Source organism: Tenrec ecaudatus, chromosome 2 (assembly GCF_050624435.1).
Source record: "Tenrec ecaudatus isolate mTenEca1 chromosome 2, mTenEca1.hap1, whole genome shotgun sequence".
Lineage (NCBI taxonomy): Eukaryota > Metazoa > Chordata > Mammalia > Afrosoricida > Tenrecidae > Tenrec > Tenrec ecaudatus.
In genome coordinates, this window is record NC_134531.1 from 75,232,252 (window position 1) to 75,259,246 (window position 26,995).

At 40.3% G+C, this 26,995-nt stretch overlaps 1 protein-coding gene across 2 annotated transcripts in view; it reads left to right on the forward strand.

Moving 5' to 3' along the window:
* The window catches only part of SCAMP1 (secretory carrier membrane protein 1), an 83,734-nt gene that overhangs the window by 49,500 nt on the left and 7,239 nt on the right, over positions 1-26,995 (forward strand). For both annotated transcript variants that reach the window (XM_075541205.1, XM_075541204.1), the window contains 6 exons: positions 235-333; positions 2,056-2,164; positions 4,055-4,183; positions 8,373-8,532; positions 23,716-23,817; positions 25,311-25,428. In XM_075541205.1, coding sequence (XP_075397320.1) covers positions 235-333; positions 2,056-2,164; positions 4,055-4,183; positions 8,373-8,532; positions 23,716-23,817; positions 25,311-25,428 — 717 coding nt within the window. The remainder of the gene's footprint in view (positions 1-234; positions 334-2,055; positions 2,165-4,054; positions 4,184-8,372; positions 8,533-23,715; positions 23,818-25,310; positions 25,429-26,995) is intronic.

Here is a 26,995-nt window from a genome sequence, read left to right on the forward strand (position 1 = left end):
TCAAAACATTTTCTTTCTATTTGAGCCCTTGGTATCAGCTCTTCATTTTTCTCCCCTCCCTCACAAGCCCTTGATAATTTATAAATTATTAATTTTTCAAGTCATACACTACCCGATGTCTCTCTTCACCCACTTTTCTATTGTCCATCCCCCAGGGAGGGGTTATATGTACATCATTGTGAGCAGTTCTCCCTCATCATGTTATATAAATGATCTTTTTCTTAATCTTTCTAGCCTCCACCAGGCAATGTGAAGATGCCCAATGTACCTAATACTCAACCAGCAATAATGAAACCAACAGAGGAGCCTCCAGCATGTACTCAGATCGCAAAGGTTAGTACATATTAGCTATATAAATTCATTTTGGAAACTACATTATTAATAACATTTGCTTAAAAACATTTTGTTCTTGTAAATTAGTGTGTGTGTGTGTGTGGGGGGGGGTGTTCTTTTCAGATCATCAGCTTTGCATTCAAGTTTAAACTACGAGTCAAATTCCAAATAGTTTGCTCTTACCCTGCTTTGTGATTTCTCCTCTCTTTGTGGACCATCTTCTACTTCACCCAAGTTAACACTCAACAATTGTCTAGTCTACTGCTTTATCTTCCCCCCTTTACCTGCCAAAATCTGTTCCCTTGGGGATGAAAGTCTTTATCTTGTTTTTTTTGTTGTTGTTGTTTTAGTTTTTTAAACATTTGCTTTTTGAGCAAGAGAATTCTTTAAACTGTTTATTCCTTCATGGTTAAATTTCAACATGCTCTTGAGTTTGGCTTACTCAGCTTGTCAGCTCTATGATTCTCGTTGTTAGCTTATAGCATTTTCTTTCTTCTGTTGTTAGCAGTCATAGTGAGGCGTTACCTTGTTACATTTTGTATACAGACAGTTATTTTGGTAGCTGTTGGCTTCCTTTTTTAACGCCCCATATCAGCACAAGAACAGTGATAGACCAGAAGGTGCCAGGAGAGCACTAGGATGGCTCAACAATGGTAGGAAATATGATAAAGTGGCTACAAGTCCAGGAATAAAGGAGAGGAATACAATTCCTGGTTTCCATAGGAAAAATGGAGGTATAGGCCAGGATTTCTTAGGCATGTTCACTTTTGATCTCATGATCTTACCGTTATCAGCTATCACATGATACTCTTTCATTGGATACCTTATGTTCCATTGCACCCCATTGGCGAACTGTTTTAGTCCTGACAGACTAGAGAAACAAATTCATGGGCACTCGTGTGTATAAGAAAAAAGCTTCTTATAAAAGAGCAATTGTGTATTAAGAAACATCCCAGCTCAGTCCAGATCAAGTCCATAAGTCCAATATTAGCTCATATGTCCATTACTAGTCCATAAATTCCTCTTTAGACTCACACGGCCGTGCAATAATGTCGAATGCAGGCAGAGCACAGCAGAGTCTTGTGGATCCAGTGGCGGTGGAAGGATCTCAGTGCTGGCGTGGGCTTCCTCATGGCTCCTCCAGCTCCAGGACTCTGGCTCCATCAGTGTGTCTCCATGTGACTTATCAACCAAAATGTGTCACAGGGAGACTGTGTGTGTTTCCCGCCTCCAGAGATCTATTTATCTCAGTAGTGCTTCCAAATGAGGTCCTCAAGCTGTGACCTGATTGACCTGATCCACCCCTTCTGAATAGTCTCAAGTTGGCGGCAGATTATGTTAACTACCACAAGAACCAATTCAGCTGTTTCCCTGCTCTTCTATTCTTCATGTTCATTTAGGCACAGAGATAACACCTTTGTTTTTCCAATTAGCTTATGGCAGATTACTTTGTTTTCCAAATTCCCCAAATAATTTTGTTTTCCCAATTAGTTTACATCAGGTTTCTCTTATTGAGAAAAGTTTTCCGTGTCCTTTTGGACCCAACATTCGTTCCCATTGAGTGAATGGTTTCCTTGAACCAAAGTAGACCTAATATCCCCATTACATTTTTGGAAATGTGAATTTTCAATAATTCTTGTATTTTAGATAATCATTTAAACTGGCACAGCAGAGAGCTATAGGAGATGCTGTCTAAATGCTTTATTGATGCTTCTTATTTAGGAACATGCCTTGGCACAAGCAGAACTCCTTAAGCGCCAGGAAGAACTAGAAAGAAAAGCAGCAGAATTAGATCGTCGGGAACGAGAAATGCAGAACCTCAGTCAACATGGTAGTATGCAAAGAACCTTGAAATAAGATGGACTTTCAAACACTTTGGATGATGCTGCCCTAGATCTGGGTCGCTGGGTTTGTGGATAAAACCCTGCCCTGTTTTCCTGTTCTAGCAGGGATCAGATACTGCAGATTGTTTATTTGATACTTTGTAGCCCTCTGCTTTTGGCTGATTTGCATAGCGTTCTGATGGATTAGAACAATGGTATCCTCAGCACATGGACGGGGAATGTGCACGTGGCAATTCTAGTTTATTCTAAAGCCAAGAAGCTCTGGTTTTGCACGTGGGTCCTCTTTGGGCCTATAGTAGTAGCCTTCTGAGTGCATGGGCGTGCACCCACATTTGACTCGTACCTCTGGGTTGTTCAGATCAATGCCAGGTTACCTGCTTTCTGACCCCACAGCATGCCAAATCAAATTCCCCAAGGCAGGTTGTTTATTAAATGATGCCCAAGAAATAAAAACGTGCCGGATCGATGATTTGCTGTGAAAATATTCAGGCAGTGGCTCCGAAAGGTTAATTCAAGAGACTATTTTAGGGGAAGGTAGTGTTTGCTGGATGAGAAGGGAAAAGAGGGCGAGGCAGGACATTGTGTATGTCTGGGATAGTGGTGGAATGCCAAGACAATAAAGTGATGCACTGACCTGTCTCTTCCTTAGAATGTGGAAATCTCATGGTGTCCCTTTTATCCCGAGTCGTTTTTTCACAACACCAGAGACAGCAGCTAACCGGAGAAGCAAAGGTTTAATTCACACTAATGGTTTTCAGAGACCTGTACCTAAAATGTGTCCTGTCGCCTTAGCATTGACGACTTCTATGAGAGTGCTTTGGTAGCGGTAGTCAGGAGGCCTCTCGGGATGCTAGTGAAACTGTGCACACCCCTCTCATCCTGCAGACAGCTTGTGAAGGGAGGTTTGCTTGTTCCTGCTGTTCTTCACCGGGTCTGCTTTCTCGGGGAGAACAAACTATGAACTCTGAGTAAGACGGGAGGCGCAGTAGTGGTAACGGGGAGAATCAGAAGTCATGGGGTTTTCCCATGCGCTAAGAAAGATGTTTGTAAAATTGAGTTTTGAAAAGGTGTAGGGAAACATCTACATTCAGGGAATGACCTTTAGATGCAGGGTTTGCTCTCTGTTACCATTTTTTTATCTTATGGCTTTAAATTTATTTTTCATTTCCCCAACCATGTCCCATGCCCCATTTAAATCACATTTCTTCATCTAGGTAGAGATTTCTCCTCACAGTGGGCTCCCCCATCCCACAGGTTTTTGACAATGCTGTAGTTCCTCAGCTTCCTGCTCATGGCAGGCTCCTGTTTTCTCACAGTTTTGTGGTTTTTCTCTCTTGTGTCTTGTGGATATTATTGTTTTTCTAGATTTTGAGATTTCCAAGTTGGATTCTTTGGTTTGATTCTTGTGTTTCTTCATAGAATCTGGCAGTCGAAAACTGGAAAGATTCAGAAGCTAGTCAGCCTTGTTGACATGAGTTACGAAAAGAACAGAGTTACATTTCAGAATTTAAAACGCTGAGGGGTTTCAAGCCAGGGCCGTGTTCCCATGGGAGTCAGAGCGACACAAGACCCGTGCTTTCAGGGTAGAGTGATGGGCTCTGTCCTTGGGCTTCAACCCCGTCTGTGCATAGATGATTCATACTAACTATTACATGACACTGGGAAAGTGTTTTACCATCTAAGGTGTTCTAAAGTGATGTGATGGAAAATTTTGAAAAAATATGAAACAACTTTCAGAATTGTAAGGATAGAGGGAGATACGATTATATTTTGTAATGTTTATTAAAGAGTAGTAGATAGAGCTCTTTGCTATGAAACTAATAACAGGATTAGCACATATTTGTCCTAATGTACATAACTTTTTTTTTAATCTACAGGCAGAAAAAATAATTGGCCACCTCTTCCTGGCAATTTTCCTGTTGGACCTTGTTTCTATCAGGATTTTTCTGTAGACATTCCTGTAGAATTCCAAAAGACAGTAAAGATTATGTACTACTTGTGGATGTGTGAGTATAAAATATGTTTATTTATGCTTCCTTTTGTTGCCAAGATCCACCCTATTTTGAACTCCTGTATTAATGTTAGTATAGTAACTCAGTCTTCTTTTTCTGTTTATATGGAAGGAATCATAATCTCCAAGTGAAGCACAATGCTTAGGCCTTTAAGACTGTGTGTGATAGCAAGTATATGTATCCAAGGAAAATGTATCTATGAAGAACAGTCATTCTTTTGAGGAAAGGGTGACTTTTCTGTCTTAGTAATCATAGTTTATAATGATCTTTTTCTGTGGAAAATGTTACTTAGGCAATATTTACTTTGAAAATGATCATAGATACTATTTTTGTGCTAAGCAAGAACATTTAAAATTTTGCTAAATGTAGGCATTGTGACTTTTCAAAAGAGCCTAAATTGTAATACTATAAACTAAGTCTAAAAATAGCTTTTAGCACAATTTAGTTTTCGTTTTCAAATGATGGAAATACTTTTACAATTGAAGTGTGTGATTGCTAATAGGGAGCTTTGTTGAATAGATTTGAAAGCGTAATTAGAACTCATGGTATATAAAATTAGAAAACTCGAGCTGTTAAAAGTTTGTCTGTGTACACAGTCTCCAGTTTCCCTTGAATTTTTATTCCAAACAGTCATCGCAGTCCCATGTAATAACATCATGTCAGTAGGGCAGGTGGCTGTCATGGTTTCTTACCTGCCCAACAGTCAGGTAAATGGATGGATAGCTTGTAGTTACATTCTTGTTGGGGAAATTTCTGTGTTTTTACATTATGATTAGGGAACTTTTACTTGTTTTCCTAAATAGATGAGATCAATTTCCTCAGAATATTTTATGAGCATGTCTTACATAGGTGAAGCCGCCCTGGAATGTGAGAAGTGATCCATCTCTTAAGGATAAAGCATTTAAAACCCTACTTTCAGTTCCTTTTTCAGATTTTATTTTTTTATGTTTTACTGAGTGTCAATAATATTTTTTCTCGATATTTAAAGTTACAGTTCTGTTTGCATGCTACGTAATGCAGAAATATATTTAATGTAATTGAACACAATTTGGAGAGAGAGAGTCTTTTAGTGGGTAGAAATATCTTAACATCTTAGCTATAAATTCTTTTACTTAGTAGAGGGATTTTCTTGGGTGTTGTGTGGGAGCATTGGAGATTGGAAGGAAATTATATAGTGAGTTTATTAGTAAATAGTTTGAATGATGAATTAGGTTAATGGAAATGATAAGTGGTTCACTACTTTTCCACTGCTGATTCTTTCAAAATTGATTCTGTTTTTTGTTAGAGATAAATCTCTTTGATGCATTCCTAATGTATGCTTAGTTAGTTGACAGATCTTGCAAAAAGGGCTTAAAATCAAATCATAAGTATAACTGAAACAGAAAATGATGTACCAGCTTGGAGTGTAGACTGGTTCAGAAGCTTTTTAGGAAGGCTTTAAGTCTATTGTAAACCTTCAGAAAAGTTTCAGGCCGCCTATTGTTGTTTGGGACTCGACTAATGCTGTCCCTCTATAATAATTACAAGGAAATCTAATCATTATCAAGAAATTACTTTGTGCAAGGCATAGTGCTAATCATTTAATATACATTGTCATTTGCATCCTAACCACTGTATGAAGAACAGGTACTTTATTAAATGAATTCATAGCAAATGGAAAGTAAAACTCCCCCTCCCCAAACAAATAAAACCCCCAAACTTGCTGCCTTCTAATCAATTCCAACTCATAGCGACCCTATAGGACAGGGTAGAACTGTCCTTATTTTCAAGACCGGAATTCTATGGGAGGTTGGAAATCCTTGTCCTTCTCCCGGGGAGTGGCTTGTTTCAAACTGGTGACCTTATGGTTAGCCCAACCTAGTAACCACTACATCACCAGGGGTCCTGATCCTAATGGAAAGTAAAGATTAGAGAATTTGTATAACTTGTTCAAGATTAGACAGAGTAAGTTTGGAGCTGGATCCTTTGACTCTCAGCTTCCTTGGTATACCACGTACAGTGTCTCAAAATGAAGAAGTAAGCCTAAATGTGATGAAAATATACTTGCAAAAACCCTCTACCTGATATAAAAATAATCGATCTTATAAATGAACTGGCACAATCAGAAATAACTGAAATGAAAAAGAAAACAAGTCAGGTAAGTTAAAAGAACATTTTGTGAGGGATGAAGATACATTGTTATAAAGCTATTTACGTTAGATGTCTATATTATAATGCAGAATTTGTTAAAAATATTATAGTAATAGTTGCAATAGATTGATTGTTTGCAGATTTGAGAGCTCCAATAAGCAAATTGGAGAGTTGTTTAACTTGCAAATAATGTAAACAAAGCGCCCTCAAGACTTCTTTAGTCAAGCATCAATTCAACCCTCACTTGAGTAGATTGAAATTAACAACATATAATTACAGTTATGCATTACATATTAGGTTGCTTTTCTTTATATTTTTTAATCTGCATAAACAAACAGATGACTCAATAATAGGCTTATCATTTTATGGTATATCGTGAGGCAAATAACCTTTTGATTATGGCTTATGAATGCTACTAGAACATTGATTAACTTTAATAGATGACACAGAATTAAGTTGATATTTTCATCTATGCTTGAAAGGATTTTTGTGAACTTTAAAACACACACATACTCATATATTTCTCCTGTCTTAAGTGGCCTGGCAGATGGGCCTTTACAAATGATTTCTCTACAGATTGATATTTGAATTAGACTGTTCTAAAACATTAAAAAACAGTTTTCAGGTAGCTGAATGGCTTTCAGTGTTAGAGAGTAATTTGTGAAAATGTGCTATCTTAAGTTCTCTTTTGAAATTCCTTACAAAACTACCTTTATTTTTTAAGCAAATAATGTTTAGTAAACTTATTAATAAATTATTTTTCTTGAACGTTACAATTCCCAGTGGGACTACAGTAATTAGTAGGAGTCTCTTGGGTGATAGCCTGCAACGGGCTTTTAAAGCTGCTAGAGCTCCGCATTTCTAACGCTGACAAGCAGAGGTTGGTGTCCCTTGAGCTGGTGATTGTCCCCGTGGTGTCAGACACTGTTGTCCGCCCTCTTCCTCGTCCTCGGGAGCTCTTTCTGCTGCTCTAGACTCTCTTAATGCAGGAGAGTAAATGTAGAGACCTCCTAGACTTGGCGGTTTTGTCCTGTTTTACTGATAATTAATTTTATTTGATTCAGGCTCCTTTATAAATCAATGAAATTTAACTATTTGGTTTTAATGTATGTTGAGATTTTTCAGTTTAGATTTGATAGGTTTTCTCTTTGTTCTTTTTAAGTCAACCAGTAGTTGATATATTCTTATTATATGACTAATTTACATTGAACATTCATTTAACGTTGATAAGACTTTATTTCATACAATAAATTCAGCCTGAAAATTCATTTAAAAACCGTAACAATTTTGAAAATGCTATAAATTATAACGAATAAATACCATTCTTGAGGATTGTCACATAGCTACATGTTCCTCAGAGATTTTACTTTTGCCAGGGAGAGTAGTCGTTAACATTTAACTATGAAGACATTGTGAGATCGGCTTGTGTGGCCCCAAAGGCAGGGAGGGGGCTAGCTAGCACAGCAGCTGAATTCTCAGCCAAAAAATTTTAAAATGCCATAGAATAACTGTATAGCCACTGGAAACTGCTAGTGCTTTAGCATTTTTAAGGCTAAATGTCTTAACTAATTATACTGATGGAAACAAAAGTGTTGTCAGGATATTTCCTAGGCACGTCTGCAGTTACTCTTCTCGGTTGCCCTGTTGGGGAGGATTTTGCAGCCCCCTTCTGTGAAAACATAGTTCAGAGTCCGATCTTTTTCTTGGCAGACAGCCCTCCTCTTGTTGGGGCTGGGGCCCCATCATGTGCTGCCTCCTCAGGGAAGCAGCCCCCGGGTCCCGCTCCTCCGGCTCGGCTGAGTCCTTGTCCAGAAAGAGACAGCCGGAAGCACGCCTGCCAGAGTGCTGTCGCGGAACCTGTCTTCCCGAGGGTGCTGTTGTCAAAGCACACTTGTGAGACCTGGCGGTGCTCTGCAACATTCTGAATGGGACCATGGAATCTAGACCACATTTGTTACTAGTAAATAGATTTTAAAATGTACAGTTTTTATCAGATGCACTCATGAACTGGATGTAAACTTTTCTATTTTGTTTGTTTTCTTGATTTCCACAGTCCATGCTGTAACCCTCTTTTTAAATATCTTTGGCTGCTTGGCTTGGTTTTGTGTTGATGCTGCGCGAGGGGTTGATTTTGGACTGAGTATCCTGTGGTTCTTGCTTTTCACTCCGTGTTCCTTTGTCTGTTGGTACAGACCACTTTACGGAGCTTTCAGGTAAGGTGTGTGTGCTAAATTTACGATACGCTCTTTCAAAGCCTACAGAGTAAATGATTTGTAGTTTACCGTATAGGGAAACGTGACAGGGTTTTGTTTTTGTTTTGAATTTTATATTGTTGTCTAACCTAATTCCAGAAAAGACTATAACATGCCCGTGTAGTCATAAAATCCCATTTTTTTCCTCTTACTTGAAAAAAAAGATGAAACATGAAGATTAATGAAGGAAAGATAAAAAATAATCTTAGACATTGATCCTTGTAAAAATACTGTTTTCCACACAAACTGGACTCTTAAGAAAAATTTGTTTTTTATCTTCTCCCCTTCTAACTGCCCTTCCCTTCTACTCCCTTCCCCGCCTCTGCCCCCCAGCCTAAGTAGTGATTACAGCCTTAATTTTTAAAGAACCTAGACAGGTACATATGCACGTGATATTTAAACTGAATCAGTTTCACCTTTTAAATTTTGTTCTCTGTAAATTCATCTTTTTTGTTTGTATGTTTTCAAAAGAGAGCAACATTTAAAAACTAAGCTACAAGATTAACTTTGATACTGTATTTGGTTTATAGGCATGGTTAAATTACACTTTTTGAAATACTGGTTCTGTATCATGGGGCATGGGAAAAAGTGTCAGTTTAAGAAGTTTGGACAAAAATGAATAATAGTTAAGCAAGTTTTTTTTTTAATTAAAAAATTTTATACTCTTTCAGAGGCCAGTATGCTTTATTGTTTGTTCATGAAATCATTTTTCTTCTTGTGAAGTACCTTGTTGGATTATTGCTTTAAAAATAAATGTTGAGAAGTTCTGAATTAGATGATAGTCCTATGTGTTTTCTATATATTCAATACTTAATCAGCTTGTTTTCATGGACTAAACTCTCATGGATAATAAACCTTCTTTGACTCCCATGAATCAGGGAACATATCACTAGGACATAGTCATGTGTTGTGCAAATAGTACATTAGCGATAGCAGAGAGCCACATTCAGTTGTTGAGTTTTTCCATTTCAACCTAACGTCTCAGCTTCTTGTCTCTCTGCCGCAACACACACACACACACACACACACACACACACACTCGACTTCTTGTCTCTCTGTACACACACAAACACACATGTTAGAATCCCAGATGGTCAGCATGGGGGGGGGGGGGGATTGGCCTGGGGACAAGAGTAGAGGAGATTTGGGAATTTGGACAGAAAAGGTGGCAGAGAACCCAAAACCAAGTAGGTTAGGAATGACATGAAGGTGAGAAGAATGGGTCGAAAGGGTGCAGGGAAGTGGGGAGAACTTCGAATATATTGGAATGTGAGTTTGGTTGTCAAGGACTACCCTTATAGATGGAGGTGAGGCAGAATGAAATGAAGAGGACTCCTTCCTTGCGTGATCCAGGAGGCAGCAGTACTCCACTCTGCCTCGCTTTCAAGCTTGGTTGATTGGTTGTTTTGGCATCTGACCTCAGCCTTAATTGCTCCATCATGCTACCAATGGTACTTATAATGATGCCGGTAAGTGGGCGAGGGGATCTCTTGATGAGCCTTAACTTTAAACATGATCTGACACTAGAGACTTTGGATTTTAAACCTTTTAAGCATGGACTCTTAACTGCAGTTCAAAGCTTTCTACTCCCTTAAAGAGTTTCAGTTTCAGAAACCCTCAGGGGCAGCTCTACTCCGTTCTGTAGGGTCACTATAATTTAGTATGGACTGGACGGCAGGGAGCTCTTTGTGTGGTTATCAAGGTCAGTGGTTCAAACACACCAGTGGCTCTGTTGGAGAAAGATGTGGCAGTCTGCTTGCTGGAAAGATTTAACTCCCTGCCATCGAGGACAGAGCAGACCTGACCCTGTGACTTTCTAAGACTGTAACCCTCCAGAAGTAGAAAACCCCTTATTTCTCCTGCGGAGGGTCTGGTGGTCTCGAATGCCTGGCAGTTAGCAGCCCCACACATAAGCACCATGACACCAGAGCGCCCTCTCGAAAGACTACAACCTGGAAACTCCTGTGGGATGCCCTTTGGATTTCTGCCCTAGAGGGCCGCTCTGATTTGGAATCAACTTGATGACAGTGGCTTAGCTTTGGTTTTGTTTGGTTTGACTCACAGTCAACTCTTGTCTTTCGTTCTTGGCACGTTGAAGTAAAGACTCTATCTGACCTCAGCCTTAATTACTCCATCATGTTCCCAGTGGTATTTGTCACGATGCTGGTAGATGGGATCGGGGCTTTCAGGTAAAGTGCGGACTAGATGGAGGCCTGTGGTCTGAACAGTGTTTCTGCCTGAATCCCTCTGGTGGAGCACTTTCTGTAGACTTCATCCACTGGATGTCCCCCACCTAGAGAGGATTCATTAAATGCTCTGAACTCTGATAGCACCTTGACTGCATCCTCATTGGGATGAGGCGGGGCTGCTGGCTTCAGAGAAGTATTCCTGAACTCCACAGGGATTCTGAAGCAGAGTCCTCCTTTGCAGACTTACACTTTTGCTTGGTTTGCTATGATTCTGGTTTGTCTATGCTTCAGTAGGACTCCCAGCTGCATAGCTGAAGTTGGAGAGCATTTTTCTTATGGGACACCCTTCTGGGGCACAGTTGGGCTGAGCGCCTGCAGGGCTGGCTCCTCCCTGGAGGCTTTGGAGAATAGGTTGAGGATTTTCAGTATCTAAGCCAAATCCTTAGCTGCATCTCAGCCCCTTAGGCTACATCTCACAAATATGTTAGTTGTCTGGGTTTCACTGTTAGAGCAGCTCGAAGAGGAACACTGTGTGACAGGAAGTTGAATGGCAATCTTTGAACCCTTTAATGTACTTAATCACTGTGTGTCATTTTAGGTACTTTTCGTTTTCTTCACCCAGGTGGCAAAGTGTTTCTGGTTCTCCTGAGTCTCCTCTTTTAGGAAGTGTCTAGTAAAGTACATTAACCATTTATTGATGACAGAGTCCTGCTTAGTAATATGAAAATCTTAACCTGATAAATTAGGTCACATGGTTTATAGTCCACATAGAGATGTACATAGACTTTCCTTCTTTGAGATGGATCTTGACAAGAGTTTGTTGCCTCTGAGAAAGGGCAGAAGTTAGAGAATATGCTTTTAAAGACAGATAGCCTCCAGGCGTATAGTAAGGATGATCATAAAAATAGTGCTCTTATGGGCAGAGACTGTGGGGATGATTTTTAGTCAGCAGAATGTGACTGGGATTTATCTCCACCTCACAAAAAGACCTTCCTCCACCGGAGTCTTGGGAGCTCCTCATAAAATGTGAAGGAAAAAAAAAAAGTAGCTGCTAGAATCTTAGGCCAAGTTCAAAATCAGTAAAGCGTGCCAGTGAGAGAAAGAGAGAGAGAGATTTCCTTTTTTTGTATATTGGTGTCTTTTTACTCATTTTTACACTGAGATACTAGCCATACTTACTAATAATTACCAGGAGTTGGAATTAGTTTGATGGCATCTGGTTTTCTGGTAGATTTTAGCTTTGTGGTGGAGTGATAAAAGTAACTAGAGTGAGGTGACCAGATTTTTAACAGTTGAAAAGCAGGACACCACTGACGGTGTGTGTGTGTGTGTGTGTGTGTGTGTGTGTGTTGTGGAGCAACAAAAATTTTCATAGAACGCAAAAATAGTATTATATATATTTCTTAATTTCAATGTAAGTACAATTTACAAATATAACACATTAAAATTATGTATAGTATTTTATTCTTTGGCATATTTCTCATTTGAGTGAATTTTTTAGTAGATTGCTGTCGTTGTTTAAAAGGTCATGAAATTTTTCAAAAGAATTTGTTTAATTATATTTCACACATAACATGGCTTTCAAAGTCTCAACACTTAATTGTGGTTTTTCTGATGTCCAAACTTTATTTACCATAGAAAAACCATGTTCATTCGCAGCATTAGTTCCTGGTAAGGATAGCGCGTATTCCACAATTTTGAGTGCATTATTGTATGGAAGATGGCTTGTTTCAAAATGATGAAATATTTGTTCTAATCATTTGTTCTCTATTGTGATTTTTGCTAATGCCCAAGATTTAACCTTTTCCTTTTCAATATATTTTTAAATAATGATACCTCATTAAAAAGATCAATTTTTGAAATATTACTGTATGAGAAATTTTGAGTAATATGATTGAATGACTTGCACATCATTCCAATTAAGTTCTTGTTTTAATGTAACCCAATGAAAATGTTCAACATCATTGTAATGTACTGTCCACTCTTCTATATAATCTATGCAGTTACTATAGAACTTTTTAACGTGATTCATGATATCTGCATGATTTATTGCACCTTGTTCTTCTAGTTGGCTTGTACTATTACAGATAGTTAACGGAAAAAAATCATTTTCTGACTGCTCTTGACACTGAAATTAAAAATTTTTAACTTCATTTGCTACTTCAATTACTGAAATTTTGTCACCTTCAATAAGTTTTACAGCATTTGAAAAAGAGCTGCTTGATTGTGTACAAACTCTAGCCAAATTTTTGAAGATTCTTTTTCAAAAAACTCATCTAAAATTCTAGGATATTTATCCTGTGATAGAAAGTAGGACTTCAAAGGATCGTATATTTTCAAAATTCTTTCCACAGCTGGCAAAAGAGCTAACCGGTGTGTTTTACTCTATCCAAGGATTTTCTGATATTCGACTAATGCAGTTTCACAAATTCTTTATGATAAAATTATTTTTTTCTAGATTTTTGTTTAATTCTGAAAATGCACAATTGCCTCGGATTTTGTTCTAGCAGAGGCACATTTTTGGTTGATTAACTTTTTCACAACTTGTGATGTATAGTCCATAGATCTGAAGGAATGATTGTGATTAATAACATGAAAAGACATAAGTCCTTCTGCTAATGCTAATTTCTTTTCTTCGTCTCCATAAGTTGTTTTCCCCAAAAATTCCTGTATTTTGGAGGAAGATGCAGCAGTATTTAAATATCTTTTATGTTTCTGTGTCTCCACGTGCTTTGAAATATTCTTCCCACCGTCCTAAATAGAAAATTCACCATTACATTTCTCACATTTTACCATATAATCGCTTTTGGTTTTTATAATAAAAGGAAATTCACTTCTTAGATCATTGTTGAATTTGCATCCTCTTCACTTATTATGTTAAAAATCTAAAAAAATAATTTAAAATTATATTATAAAGTGTTATATACATATTGCTTAAAAACACATAGGTTTATTCCAAACAAAATGCAAATTAACATGTCTCTGAGATGAGTAGACAGCTGCAGAAAAGTTTTCTCAGTGACACATTTTTCTTAGTGTTGTTAAGATGCCTTCTTTAAAAAGATACTTTTTGTGCCCTGGAAAGAAAAGAAGGACTAAGGCTAACATCCGATTTTAAACAAAACTCATGCAAACAATCTTCCCAAATCATTGAAGCTTGGCAGCAAGTTTCCAGGAATGCTGCCTCACAAAAGCAGAAGTTTTGCATGGAGTAAGCGTTTTAAAGGAAGACCAGGAAGACCTAAGATGAGCAGAGAATGGAAAGACTGTCAACCTTGATAAATGAGGACACTGGCTGACGTCCAGAAACCCATGAAAGAAGACTGTAATTACCGTGGTACACTAAGTATTGAAGCTGGGATCTCAAAAGCTTCAGCATTTTAAATTTTCATTGAGCATCTTAGCCTCCCCAAGCTTTTGTCTCCATGGGAACCAAAAAATGTGTAGAGATCAGCTCTACCATCAGTCTGTTTGGAAAGCGCAGACTAATGAGGCAATTTTACGGAAGGAGGCATAGCTGTGGCCTAGTCTTGGGTTTATGGACAGGGTCCAGGAGCAGGGCCATCACAGCAGTGGCTGCTGAAGGAATGGATCTACTGGACCAGTGAAATTCAAGCCAGAGAAGGCTGCTCAAAAGGCTAAGGTGACTGGTTTTTGTTTTTTAATCCCAAAGAGGTAAACTTGATAGATTTTCCCAAAAGACACAGAACAGTCTCATGGGACTGATTATGAAGAAGTTTTAAGAAGATTGAAAACCAAATTGGTGAGAAAAAAATCAAGAAAGTTGGGGAATTTTTTCCCCATCATGACGACGCACCGGCTCATTTCCTACGGGGCTAGCGTGGGCTGTCGGACAAGAAGGTTGGAGGGAAGGCTTTCCTCACCTACCCGGTAGCCCGGCTTCTTTCAGTTCTACAACTCCAAGAACTTGACAACAGCTGATAACCACTACAGCTTAGCATATCAGGCCTTCAACTCTGGTTTTCCTTTTCAAAATGATTACTTTGGCTTTTCAAGCACCCTTGCATTTCATTTAAATTTTATAACCAGCTTATTTGCTACCATATTTTAAAAAATGTCTGCGTGGGTCAATTTGGGGAGAATTGATAATCTTAATAATAATAAATTTTATGATCCCAAAGTATGGAATGTCTCTCCATTTATCTCGGTATTATTTAATGTCTCTAAGCAGTGCTCTATGGTTTTAGTAAACAAATCTGCTTTTAAGTTTATTCCTAAGTATTTGATCATTTATATGTCATTAAATAGAATCTTCTTAATTTCACTTATGGAGTCTTTGTTAGCAATAGTTAGGAGTGCAGTTGGCTTTTATATATACGATCTTGTATCCTTCCACCTTGCTAAACATGTGCATGCACTTGCACAGACTCCTTAGGGATATATATATCCATAATATATAGAATGGATATATGTACATACATATTAAGGATATATATATATTTAAAGTTACTTCATTGGAAATAAAGAATAACACTGATTTTTCTTTCCAAGGTGAATGTCTTTAATCTACCTTGGTTTCTTCCATCTTTCTACCCCTTCTCCTCCATTTATCCTTTCACTTTATTGTTCTGGCTACCACCTTCTGTGATCGGGTGAGTAGAAGTGGGAAGAGTGGATATTCATGAATTGTTCCTGGTGTTAGGAGGGAAACATGGACTATGATGTTAGATTTAGATATTTTTGTGGATGCTTTTTATCACTTTGAACAACTTTCTTCTATTTTTAAAATTTTCTGAGAGTTCTTATAAAGGGTATTTTTTTCTTTCTCTATGGAGATCATTGTGTGGTTTTTGTCCGAAGTTCTATAAAATGGTATGTTACATTGATGGATTGGCAGATGTTACACTAACCTTGCATGAGGAGGATGGACTGGACAGGAGAGTAGGGAGGCAGGAATGCTTGTGGAGGAGTCACACCGTTTCCACCTGGAGTGCTGACCGTTCTTGGAAGAGATGCTTCTCAGTTTGCTGTACACTTTTTTTCCCTCAAAATATTGGGATTGTTTTTGACCGTTTGGCTCTGTTTTACTGTATTGTTTTTAAAAGGTAGATTTGTTGACTTCCTCATTCCATCATGCTGAAAGTGAATCTCCATTTCTTGATGTAGAAAATATTAGATGCCTTCTACTTATTTTCTTTTAAAAATGATGAACTTCCAGCTTATGTAATGCTTGCGTTACTTTCACTTCACACTTCTTCCCCACAGTGCTCATTTCATGTAACAGAAAACTTTAGAGCAGTGGTTCTCAACCTGTGGGCCGAGACCCCTTTCATAACAGAAGCAAAATGACAGTTATGAAGTAGCAATGAAAATAATTTTATGGTTGGGGATCACCACAACATGAGGAACTGTATTAAAGGGTCACAGCATTAGGAAGGTTGAGAACCACTGCTTTAGAGCAATATTCCGAGTATTAACAGGGGTGCTTTTTAGTACATTGTGACAACATTTCCTTTTTGTACAATTACAATTGCCATAGTTACAATTGCCTGGTTTGGGCTCTTGCTCCGTTTTACAAGCACACACACCTTTGTGCACAATCCAACTCCTACTTCTTCCTGTGTTCTTTGATATAATTAAAAAGCAATGATAAAATGGGCGTCCATGATTGGTATAAAGGACTAAGTGGTTGGCTACAGACTGAAAGGTTGGTGGTTTGAGTCTATCCAGAGGCACTTCAGAAAAATGGCCTGATGATTGGCTTATGTGGAGTCATAGCAAAAACCCTGTGGGCACAGTTTACTGTGAAACATGGGCGGCCGCAAGTAGGGACGGACTCAATGGCATGGCGACTGGTCATCAAATACACCCTGACGGAGTCCTTGGCCATCCTCCTCTTTGCTGGGCTGGTGGCGCTCTGTGTTACTCTGATGTTTTCTTTTCTTTTTCTGGACAGCACCTTTTCTCCATTCCCTGGTGTCTACTTACAAAGTGTCTGCTTCTTCAGGCATGGGAACCCTTGCGCAAACCTAATGCTCCTGGCTTTTGTGTTTTCTACTTTCCCCCCTTCCAACTTGCTAGGAAATTTCTTGAACTTTATTCTGCAATAACTGGGATGATGACTGTCTTTTTAGTAGCAACCTTGAGAACTGGAAACAGTTGGGCCATGCTTCCATTTTAGAAGAAGTAGAATTTTTAACCTAGAATTCTGTGCTAAACTGTCAAATGTGAGTGTAAGATGTTACAGAAAGTAGGATTACAAAAAACAAACCAATGAGGACCCATCCTAACATCCACATCGTTTTTTGGAATCTACTAAAGTCAGAAGATGATCCTGCCAAAAGGAGGGAGTGAACTGAAAAGGAAGGAACCATGGGTATCAGAGAGCCAGCTCTGTAGCACAAGAGAGAGGCCCAGGTTAGTTCCAGGATGATGCTGAAGGGGTGTCTAAGATGGCACCCAGAGCTCTGTCAGTTGAGTGACCAAGCGAAAGATTTTAGGAGCTTTAGCAGCAGGAACTAAAATTGCTGGAACTCTTGTTTGAGATTTATACATGTCAAGGAGAGATTAGTGGTCCATTACCGTTAAGTACACAGAAAGGGAAAAAAGGGCAACGAAAAAAATTTTAAGAATTGTGCAGGACGGAACAACTAACTTTAGTCTAGTTCCTGGCCCAACGGTGATGGTATCTATGTACTTCCAACAGGTGAGCAATAGCCTGCCGCCCTGGAGTTGATTTGGATTCATCCAGGCCGTGCTGGGTAGAGCAGGGTTGTCCCATGATGAGCCTTTGTGAAAGCAGGCTGCACATCGTTCTCCGGTGGAAGGGCTGGAGGTTTGCACATCCGAACTTTTGGTTAGGAGCTGAGTACTTGATCCTCTTTGCCACTGGGGTGGGTGGGGAAGTCCTTCAAGTGAAAATAATAAGCACATTTATATCCATCTAACCAAACTGATGGCTGTAATAGGAAGATGAGGGGGTTAGGAGGTGTGCACAGGTGCATATAGGTGTGAAAATGTGGAAGGATGCAAAGGTAAACTATCCGTATTTTCTAGAATCCTCAATAGGATGTTTAACTGAAAAAGTCAAGAACCTTGAAAACATTGTATAGGGTGGAGTAAGTCTCAAAAGTACAAATATTGTCTGATTCACTCATGAAATAAGCATATATGTCAAATGCAAAGACTAATTGTGGTCGCTAGGGATGGGAGGGGGGAAGGAGAGAGGTTTTGCTTAGGGGTGTTGGGGTGGTGAGATGGTGGCACAATTTGTATAAAGACAGCTGCAGTCAGTGACCCTGAACCATGCACGTGGAAATGGTGGTGTTGGCGCGTGCCTGTCACGGATGCTTTATTCCCAATGAAATAAAAAGTAAGCGGGAAGAGAGGCTTTAAGAAAACCAAGAAGTAGACTCCCACCACCACTGCCTTTTGTGTTTAATTTTAGCAATGTAAAAACGTTCTAGGACGTAAGACTCGGATCGCTTGCTCTTCTCAAGCCAGGTGCAGCTGGGTACACTTTGCACCACAGGGCAGCTGGGCACTGCCAGCTCTCCTCGGAAGGCCAGGAAGGGGTGGTTTCCTAGCCCCTCTCACTGAAAACCAAACCAAACCTCACTGCCTTTGAGTCATTGCTGACCCCTGTGGGTTTTTAAGCCTGTAACTGTTCACAGGAGTATTAAGCCTAGTCTTTGTCCTGAAGAACTGCTGCTGGTTTCTAACTGCCGCCCCTGTGAATTGCAGCTCAACACGTAACCACCACAGCACCAAGGGTCCTCTTAAAAGCCCTATCACCATTGTAATACTTGATACTTAATACTTAGCTGAGTTAGTTAAGAAAAACCAAGAACCGGAGCATGAGCCCAGCTAGTGGTCTCGGTTTCATAATTTCATTGCAGGAACCTTTCTCATGGTGTCTCTGCCTCTGGAAGAACCATCGGAAGACAGGCCGAGGCCTTTTATCTTCGTCTTATGCTTTTGCACCTAATCTAATCTCGTGGTGGTTAAAATACACATTTACAGACTTTTATGCACAGTTTTGGTGGGTTTCTATTCTAGCCTATGTATGAAACCTCCCTTCTGGAACAAGAATTGATGTCAGCACAAATAATTAGGGGAAAATAGGCTGATTTTAGACGGTTGTGGATTGACAAGTATCCACGAGAAGAAAGGTAGCTGGGCTTCACAGGTTGCTTTTCCTTCCAGTGCCTTACATGATCCGGACTCTCATGTCACTTGGTTCTGGTGTTAACGAAGGTGTTATCAACCATGTCACAAATGGTTGTTATCACCAGGCACATATCACGTGAGAGCACAAGATTACTTCTGTGACTTTAAGAGTATTAGTGGCACTTATTGTAGTAGTATAATTGAGGTACTAATAAGTAACAATTATTGATTGCCTTCTGTGTGTTTGCATATCTCCTGCTAAACACTTACATTATTTCATCCTTATTTATAAAAGTAGGCTCGTCTGTTATCTCTGTTTTGCAAATGGGAATTTCAAACAGCAGGGATCAGTATTTTGCCCAAAATTACACAGCTTAAAGGGGAGAGACTAGATTCAAACCCAGTCCTGTTTCTAAAGCTGCAAAATGTTAACCATTCTGAAAAGTTGCCTCCAGAAAAGAAGTTCGGTGTTTTAGTTACCATAGTGAGAAAATGATGGGTCTCTGGCTACACAAGGAGGGTGGAGATTGCCACAAGGCAGAGATTAGATGTCTCCACCCTCACACGTCTTACCCCCCCCCCCCCTTTGGACAGCTGCCCCTTCCACAGCACTCTGCTTCTCTGCTGACTATGTACAACTCAGAGACAATACTTGTGAATATGGGAATTTATTAAGGAAGTTAATGGGATATATACAACAAGCCTGATCAGAAATTAAGGATCATTCTTTTGCTGTAGCACTCCTTCGTAGCCATGCCTGTAGTCAAATCTCTCTGGTCCCAGATGTCTCGGCCAAGGGGCCCTTTGGCACCTGGCCTGCTGAGAAATACCCAAAGGGCACCCTGTATTGCAAGCCAGCCTCTTCCTGCCCAAGGGCAACTCAGCCTCACTTATTCTGTGGGTGCAGAAAGCTGCTGCGCTCCTGTTCGCTGTGCGATGGCTTCAGGCATCTCGCCACTTCTCCACATAGGAATCTTGGACACACTGGGCTCGTGACTCTTCTTTCAGCTGGCCGTGGGATAGTCTCTTCCTGCTTCTGAGATAGCTCTTTTCATACCCTGGTCATTTGGTGGGAGCCACAAGACTGGATAGAAGATCCACCTGTGGGTGAATCTAAGCTTTCTGTTAGCTCTTTTGAAATCATACATTTTCTCAGTTCTCCCAAGCTATAGTTGTGATTAATGTTTCTGGTGTTAGCTCAAAATGTGGACTGTACAAGCTCGTAGAAATCTGTTTTCTCAGACTAACTATGATTATTTAGGCAATTAATTTTCAATTAAAAGTTTGTTTTACCTTGACGATATATAATTAGAGACCATTAAACCAAAAACCATGGACTTCTTTGAGATTCTGATTTCTGATAGGCTTTGATCTGGAAGGGCCAGGAAAGCAAGGAGTGGGAAGTGGTCTTTCTCTCTCTCCATCTAGCTCTCTCTTTCCAGCTGAGGAAATAAGTGAATTAGGTAGATTGATCATGAATAAATGCTCACACTTTCATCAGCATTTTATTGTAAACTGAACAATTTAAAACCACAAGGTCCCCAGTTTCTGCTCCTTGGAAAAAAGATGAGGTTTTTTCACCCCTGTAAAGAATTAGAATCTCAGAAATCCACAGAGGCAGTTCTACCCGGTTCTACAGGGTTGCTATGAGTCGGAATTGACTTGATGGCAGTGACTTTGGTTTGAGGATTAAATCGGTGTTTATCTCATTACATCTCTACTCCTTTTTGTGTGGCTTATGATGGCTGTCTGCAGACTGACTTGCTAATCTCCTCTTGCATAGGAGACCTCACCCCTTTGGCTCCTGGTGCCCAAAGCCCTATCCTCTAGGCAGCTTCTGCTGAATTTGTTCTTGGTCTGCCTCTGATTCAGCCCCCAACACCAACCACCAACCCCCAACCTCCAGGAGTTCTTTTGGCTTCTCTAAGAGCTCCTCAGCTTTACCTGATCGTTTTATCAGGTGAAGTTAATCATTCATGTGATTGTTTTGTCCGAGCCTATTTATTTTTCACTATTTTTAATAGAGGAAATTATTTATAATTAGTGCTTTTTATTTTAGCATTGTGGCTAGTTCAAGTTTTTATATTTATGTCCTTTAGAAATAAAATTTGGCATTTGATAGAGATTGTGATTTACATTGTAAAATTGTTTTTAGCAAGACAGTCATACTAACCTTTTAACATAGCCTTTTGATAATTACATTTGTATCACTATTAGTTCAGTAACTGTTCATATAGTTCAGAAGCCAGGCAACCTTTTTAAAAATTTGAACTACTAGCATTTTTTTCTCTTTTTTTGCTATCTTTTTGTTTTGTCTTTTTTTTTACCTTGTAAATTTTGTATGTTAGTGGCTTTTCTGCTTATCAGCGTGTCGGTGTTGCTGCTGTGGAAGCCATGTTCTTATGCGCCACTTGGGTGCTATTAAAGCCATCTGCATTTGGATGCACATATTACTATATCAGCAGGTCCACCTAGACAAGATAGGCTGGACAAACAATGAGAGAAGAAAATAACGGGACCAACGGTCCTGGAGGGACATGGGAGCTTCGGAGGTAGGGGAAGGGAGGAGGTGTTGGCCAACACAGGACAAGGGAATAGCGAGTGGTTTAAAACCAGAGGAGGGAGGGGAGGGGAGGACTGGTAGGGAGTGACCAAGGGCAAGGTAACAGAGGAATTACTGAAACCAGAATGAAGGTAGAACATGGTAGTGGGGTGGAAGGAAAGCGAAAGGAAATAGAGGAAAGGAGTAGGAGGCAAAGTGCATACAGAGAAGCTTAAGTACAGACATGTGCTTATGTAAATATATTTATGATTATGGGGGAAATAGACCTATGTGCATATAATTATAGATTCAGTAGTAGGGTAGCAGGTGGACATTGGGCCTCCTCACGCATACTCCCCCAATACAATAGCACCTTGCCCAGCTAAACGATCATTGCATGATACCCACCTTCCCGACATGATCACTGAAGACAGACGTGTGTGTAAGCAAACGTGGTGAAGAAAGCTGATGGTGCCCGGCTATCAAAAAGATATAATGTCTGGGGTCTTAAAGACTTGAAGGCAAACAAGTGGCCATCTAGCTCAGAAGCAACAAAGCCCACAGAGAAGAAGCACACGACCTAAGCGAATACAAGGTGTTGAATGGACCAAGTAGCAGACACCAAGAAACAAAAACAATCATTGTGTGATCACCTTCCCCACATAAACGCCGAAGACAAATGTGTGTATAAGCAAGTGTGGTGAAGAAGGCTGATGGTGCCCGACTACTGAGAGATATAGCGTCTGGGGACTTAAAGGCTTGAAAGCAAACAAGTGGCCAACTAGCCCAGAAGCAACAAAGCCCATGGGTGATAGTGAAGGGCAGAGGAGACCAGGTCTCAAACAACAAAGGCAGCAGGGTGGCGGGGGGAGATCACATCACCATGAACGAGGGGGAGTGCGTGATGGGGACCAAATGCCCATCTGTAGACAGCTGGACATCCCTCGTAGAGGGGTAGTGGGGAGGAGATGAGAAACTCAGGTTGTTCAGTGTAGCAACAATGAAACTCAAAACCTTCCTCTAGCTCTTGAACGCTTCCTCCCCTCCCAATTATCATGACCCCAACTCTACCTTGCGGACCTGGTTATACCAGAGGATGTACAGCGGTGCAGTAGGGATCTGGAAACATAGGGAATCTAGGACGGATCAACCCCCTCAACACCAGCAGTGGGAGTGGCGACACCGGGAGGGAAGGGGGTATAGAAAGGGAGAACTGATCTTGGAGATCTATGTGTAACCTCCTCTCTGGGAGATGGGCAATGGGAAGATGGGTGAAGGGAGATGCCGGACAGTGTAAGATAAGATAAATTAATTATTTATAAACTATTAAGGGAGCAGGGGGAAGGGGGGAGCGGGGAGGGATGGGGGAAGGGAAAAAAAGGAAACAGCTGATTCTAGGAACCCAAGTGGAAGGCGAATTTTGAGAATGACAAGTGTAACGAATTTATAGGGGTGCTTTGCTCAATTGATATATGTATGGATTGTGATGGGAGTTGTATGAGCCCCAATAAAAAGATTTATTAAATAAAAAAATTTAAAAATTGAATTGGACTTATTTCATTTTTGGACAAACCAGATAGAGGGAGATTTGTGCTGTTAGTTAAGTAAGTTCTGGAATATCTGGAGGGCATATCTGGAGGACTCTCAAGTGTTTCAACATAATCATTCACAGTTAGCATTGTAAATATACAGCGGAAGGAGCTGTACTTTTCCCATGCCAACACACAGAAAAGCTGGTTAAACAGATGAGGCAAACAGGTCTTAGTGGAGCTGGTGGATGTGGAATCTGCAGTGACAGAAAGCACTGGGTAGACTGAACCAGGGTTGGGTTGTAGGGACCACATGATTTAGGGATAGGAGAAAGATTACCTGTGGGTGCAAGGGAACTTTGGAGAATGGACTTTATGTTCTGTATTGTTATTTGTGAAGGTTTATGGATACACACACACACATCAAACTTTTCAGCTGTATGTTTGTAGTTTATTGTAGTAAATGTTAATTAAAACAATTATAAAGCTTTGAAAAAAAGATGGAGGAGGGAGTGAAAACTTTTTTTTTTACAAGATGGGTTGTGGTCTAGGTGGAAGTTGAAAGGACAAGGTTAGAATAATGATAACATTCTCATCTAATATTTAAAGAATTCACATATCTTATTATCATGTTGTTTTTTTAATTTTAAGTGTCAGGTAGTTGTCATGTTTTTTAAGGGTTGAGTCTGAAGGTATTGAGAAAATGTTCTTTTTCTTCTCTTTCTCTTCCCTCATCTTTTTTTTATTTAAAAAGGAGTGACAGTTCATTCAGATTCTTTGTATTCTTCTTCGTCTATATTTGTCAGTTTGCTGTACATGTACTCCAGGCTGCAGGATTTCATAACTGGGGCAATTGGTAAGTTATTTGCTTTAATTACTCTGATTTCAAACTGCTCATCTCATGCCTTTACATAATGAATGGCTTTTAATGAAATAGAAACAATTATGAAAGATGCAATTAAAAAATTTCTTAATACTTAACATTTGGATAAGCCAATCTATTTAAAGATGATGTTCTCATTAAAAATAATAATGATACGTGTCTTAGGCTCTCCAGAAAAGAAAAACCAGTGAAGCTTATATATAACCCCCAAACCACTACTATCACGTTGATTCTGACTCATGGCAACCTCCCAGGGAAGAGTAGAACTGCCCCCTAAGGCCTCTGAGGGAATAAGTACATCTTTCTCCAGTGAAGTGCCTGGCGGTGACCTTGCAGTCAGTAGCCCAACATGTAACTCACTGTGTCGCCGGGACTCTGAACTTACACACAAGGGCTTCCAAAAGGTGGTTAAGAAAAAATTCCTTCTCTTTTAATGCCATTTTTCGTTAACCTTTTGAATGAGTATATATGTATGTGTGTAGAAATATTTACGGGATAAAAGTGTGTATGTGTGTACACACAGATTAATCTCAAAGAAATGGCTCATGCAGTTTTAGAGGATGGCAAGTCCTAAGTCTGTTGGTAAGATGTCCGGCTGGAAGCTTCTCTTGCTTCACATAGCTTTGGGGGCTGATGCACCCAAGAATGACAGATCAGGTGGCAGGTTGGCTGCAGGGGTGAATGCATGCAAGGTCAGTAGGTAAGGTGGCAGGCTGATGACTCACAGGCCGCAGAGGTGAATGACTCCCAAGATCCACAGGCAATACTATAGGCCACTGACTCAAATACAGAGAACGAGCTCAGACGATGACGAGATCTAGAAAAAAGTAGACCTTTGCCAGAGAGTTCATGTGGGTATCGAAAACTAGGCACATCCCCAAAGAAGCCAAGCCAATAAAACCACACCCATTGCTATCAAGCAGATCCGGACTCACAGCAGTACTATAAAACAGAGGAGATCTGTTCTTTAGGGATTCCGGGACCATTCATCTGTACACAGGTAGCCTCATTTTCTCCAGCAGAGTGGCTCGTGGGTTTGAATCCCAACCATGAAGTTAGCAGCCAAACATTTAACCATCATGCCACTCGCTGATCACAGCAGGTCTCCTCATTAAGATGATGACATTTATATTTGATTACATTATCCCCTTAACTATTATAGTAAATTATATGTAACATAGGAGTGATGTTTGTGAGCATGGTGCAGTGTTTGCTTTGTTGCACATACATGTTTTGTTGTACATGTCAGTGGCACACAGGAACATAGGAGGGGGTATTTTAAAAGTTCATGGGAAATGGCTCTGAAAAAAACTGGCATTTTTCAACAAACATTTTGAAGCCACCATTTATTGTGTATTCAACTTGAATAGTATCTGGGTGTGTAATAAGTACTGAATATGTTTAGGTATTGTGGCATTTTTGAAAAGTACATTAATTTGTTTAATTTTACTTTTCATTCATTGCAGTGGTTGGATTTCATCCCTTACTGGTCTCAACAAGAATATTCCTGTGGGAATCATGATGATGATCGTAGCCGCACTTTTCACAGCGTCGGCAGTCATCTCCCTGGTCATGTTTAAAAAGGTGAGTGGCATCCCTTGTATAGAGGCTCCGATCATGAACTTGATACCCACTTCACCTTTCTCCCATTTTGCTCGTAATTCATTTCGTTGTGCTTTTTAGTACGTTTGCTCTCTCAGGATTACCTTCTGCAGTTCCCAGTTGCGCACAGACACGTTTTAGGAATTGCACCATCTTTTGCCATGTACACTGATTGCAGTTGGTCTTCCTGTTTTCAGTTCATCTGGGCGTGCATCTGACAGTTGGTGGCACGTATGGCAATTCTGGGTTTTTGTTGGCTTTGTTTGTTTTAAGGAGCTGTAAAACCAAGTGGCTCTGTGTGGTGAATGATCTCTAGGGGTTCGTTATTGATGTGGGAGAGCAGAGAGTGAATGGGCTTCATCAGTGATTCGGTGCCCATAGGAATCGATCCTGCATGACAGGATAGAACTGTCCTGTGTGGATTTCTGAGACTCACTCTTTATGGGAATAGAAAACCTCAGCTTTCTCCCACAGATCTAGCTGCTGGTGGTTTTGAACTGCTAACCTTGTGGTTAACAGCCCAATGTGTAGTGCACAGTCTCTAGGTGCAGGGAATTACTTGGCAGGCTTGAGGTATTTAAAGTTGTTGAGAATAGATGGGCAGTGAACATGGTTAATTGGGGCAGAGAGGGTGTGGTTGATGGAAAGTAGTGGAAGACGTAAACCAGAAATCCTGGTTTAGATTTTTTTCCCAAAGGGTGGTGGTGAGCAATCGAATTTCAAGGAGGAGAGTAACTTAACTGATCAGATTTGGGTTTTAGAAAAATTACTTTGGAATATTGAATTTGTGGGTCAGTGAGGTCATTGGAAAAACTAAATAAGGAAGACTAACTTAAGGACGTGTCATGAAGTAGAAGTAGCTATAGCCAGAGGGAATGAGGCAGGTAAAGATAGATTTGATGATGTCGGGCTTAGAAGTGAGGGACGAGAGGAGAGTGAAAGATGATACTTGGGCCATTAAGGAAGAGAAAGCACAGGAAAAAGCAGGTGTGCTGATAAGATGATTTCACCTTTGAAAGGGGGAAGAGTTTAAAACGCCAGTGGAGTGTTGAAGTACAAACAGTAGGCTACTGGATCTAGGGAGCCTTGTGGCGCAGTGATGAAAGCTTTCAGCTATGAATGGCGGGTCAGTCTCGCTGACGGCTCCGTGGGAGAACCATGTGGCAGTCGCTCTGACTGCAGTGACGGGACAGCTGTGGACTCGGTGTTTTGCTTTGGGGATTCACATCCTGGGGCAACACGGAGAGCTTCGGGCTGGATTTGTAGATTTGGGAATTCATTCCTTGTTACTGGTGAATCCTAGAAAGTGTATGGAGTGAGAAGAGGGCCTAGGGAAGTACATTGCCAACGTTGAAGAATCTTCTGAGGCAAGAAGAGGGTGGGGAGACCCTGGGCAGCAGTGGCTAGCTAGGTGCGACTGTGCAGTAGCGTTCATCCCGCACTGGCCGGGCCTCTGGCAGCCGTGTGCAGCCCCTGCCTGTTAATCTCCCGCCTGGTTCTCCAGGTACGCAGGTCTTCAGCATTGAATCCATGCAAGGAAACGTCTTAG